The sequence below is a fragment of the Nicotiana attenuata genome, unplaced genomic scaffold (genome assembly GCF_001879085.1).
Source record: "Nicotiana attenuata strain UT unplaced genomic scaffold, NIATTr2, whole genome shotgun sequence".
Classification (NCBI taxonomy): domain Eukaryota; kingdom Viridiplantae; phylum Streptophyta; class Magnoliopsida; order Solanales; family Solanaceae; genus Nicotiana; species Nicotiana attenuata.
Window position 1 is genome coordinate 30129 of NW_017673663.1, and position 2768 is coordinate 32896.

Here is a 2768-nt window from a genome sequence, read left to right on the forward strand (position 1 = left end):
ATTCTTTAACATATGGGCAGAACATGATATCTTCTCTCAAATAGTTGCTAGCATATGGAGTTCACATAGTGCATAGGGTACTTTGAAATCAGTTTAGGCAAGATTGAAAGATCGGAAACCTGCTTTGAAAGCTCCAAACTCTAAGAAATTCAGGGGCATTGCTCAGAAAATTGAGAAGGCTAGAATAGAGCTGAGTGACATCCAAGGGAAAATTTCACAGGGTTGCACTGATGCTTTACTTGATATGGAGAAAAAAATACTACTGAACCTTGAGAAGTGGTCTTTAATTGAAGAGAGTGTCCTTCAGCAGAAAGCTAGAGCAAAATGGATACAACTTGGAGATTCAAACTCTAAGTACTTCACAACAGTGATGAAGGATAGGACTCAAAAGAAGCAAATCATAGAAATTACAACTTTGCTAGGAGACAAATTGACTGACCCTGATGCTATCAAAAGAGAGATTTTTTATTTCTGTAAAAGCTGAATGGGAACAGCTGCCACTACCTTGCCTGCCAGCAACAGAATGCACATGAAGAGTGGTCCTACACTATCTCACCAACAAAGGGTTGATCTCTGTGCAGAAGTAACAAATCAAGAGTTTGTTGAGAGCCCTAAAGCAACTGGTGATGATAAAGCTCCAGGTATTGATGGCTTTAATGCAGTTTTCTTCAAGAAAGCCTGGGACATTATCAGTATTCAGATCATAGATGCCGTGAAAGAGTTCTTCTCAACTGGAAAGCTCTATAAGGCCATAAATTGCACTACTGTTACATTGGTACCTAAAGTGAATAAACCTACCACAGTCAAAGAGTACAGACCAATAGCATGCTGTTCAATCCTATACAAGATGATCTCTAAAATCTTTTCTTCTAGATTATAGAAAGTCATGCCTTACATCATTTGTGAGGCTCAAGCAGGCTTCATTCCTGGTAGAAAGATTGCTGAAAATGTCATTCTAGCTCATGAGCTAGTCAAATCTTACACCAGAGCCCAGATATCCCCTAGATGTATGATAAAGATTGATCTCCAAAAAGCTTATGACTTAGTAGAATGGATCTTCTTACAACAGGTGATGGAGGAGCTTAGATTCCTAACAGGTTTATTAGATGGATAATGGAATGTATTAAGACTGTCAACTATGCTATCCTTGTGAATGGAGAAACCACAGAACCTTTTAATGCTGCCAAGGGTCTTCGACAAGAGATCCTATCTTTCCTTTCCTTTTTGCGATAGTGATGGACTACTTGAGTAGATCACTGCACGAACTTAAGAAGGAGCCTAACTTCTAATATCATCCCAGATGTAGGAAGCTGGGCATTACTCATATGAGTTTTGCTGATGATCTTCTGTTGTTTACTAAGGGTAATCTATCCTCGGTGGCCACACTCTATAAATACTTTTCTCAGTTCTCTCAGGCATCAGGCTTATAGGCTTATCTAGGAAAAAGCTCAGTATATTTTGGTGGGGTGAAGCAAGATGTGAAGCTACATTTATTTACACACCTGGGATTTGAAAGTGGATCCTTACCCTTCAAGTACCTAGGCATTCCTTTGTCTACCAAGAAAATAACTCTCATATAGTGGCAACCATTGATTGAAAAGATCACAACCAAGATTTCTTCCTAGACTGCTAAAAAGCTTTCTTATGTTGGTCGTGTGCAGCTGGTCCAGTCTGTAATCTTTGGCATACAAGCATACTAGGCTCAGTTGTTTATCTTACCTGCTAAGGTACTGAAAATGATAGAGGTACTCTGTAGAAGTTACATTTGGTCTGAAACTAACTCAATAACCAAGAAGTCCTTAGTAGCATGGGAAAAGATTTGTATTCCCAAGTCAGCTGGTGGACTTAACCTCATTAACATTTCTTTGTGGAACAAAGCAGGAATTGCCAAAACTTGCTGAGACTTAGCACACAAACAAGACAAGCTATGGATAAGGTGGATCAATGCATATTATATCAAACAACAACAGCTACAACAGATGCCAATACCACAACAAGCCAGTTGGATGGTGAGACGAACAATTGGATCTAGAGCAACTCTGCTGCAAACACAAAATATAAATGATAACAGCAAAAGAATTATTAGACAAATATACCTGCAACTCCTAGGAGATTTACCAAGAGTAAGCTGGAAATGTCTGATCTTCCAAAATACTGCTAGGCCAAAGGTAGTCTTCACTATGTGGTTGTTGCTCCATGGTCGATTGCCAACTAAAGATAGGCTAACCAGCTGGGGTATAACTATTACCCCTCAATGTGTTATGTGTCAAGATCAGGATGAATCAAGGGAAAACCTCTTTGTTAAATGCCCATACACGAGAGAACTGTGGAAGAAAGTAATGACTTGGGTTCAAAGATCACATATGTCTACCACTTGCTGGGATCAACATCTTCAGTGGATCATCAAGCAGGGAAAAGGCAAATCCAAGAAGGCTAGCATCTTCAAAATGATCTATGATGAGATTTCGCATGCAATATAGATTGAAGGAAACACACGTATATTTGAGCAAAGGTATCGAGGGAGTGATGTCCTTGTGCGGGAGATAGCATACATATGCAATGTTAGAGTAGCTACTCGAGCTAAGAGTTACATACAACAGTTTTGGCCAGGAATAGAGTAGATTCATTAATTTTGTTTGTAAATAGGTATGCTTTGTTTGTTTTTTAGCTTTGAGATAGTCAACTGAGTTAGGTTGACTATGGTTTTGTACAATTTCTCTTTGGTGATTAATACAAAATAAAGTTAATTACCAAAAAAAAAAGATTAT

The 2768-nt window shown here is 38.7% G+C and overlaps 1 protein-coding gene across 1 annotated transcript; it reads left to right on the top strand.

The window, feature by feature from the left end:
• The first annotated feature begins 484 nt into the window (after positions 1 to 484).
• LOC109216981 lies at positions 485 to 1114 on the top strand. Its single transcript, XM_019381198.1, has 2 exons — positions 485 to 775; positions 881 to 1114. The coding sequence occupies exons 1-2, from the start codon at positions 485 to 487 to the stop codon at positions 1112 to 1114; spliced, it is 525 nt and encodes a 174-aa protein (XP_019236743.1).
• The last annotated feature ends 1654 nt before the right edge of the window (positions 1115 to 2768 follow it).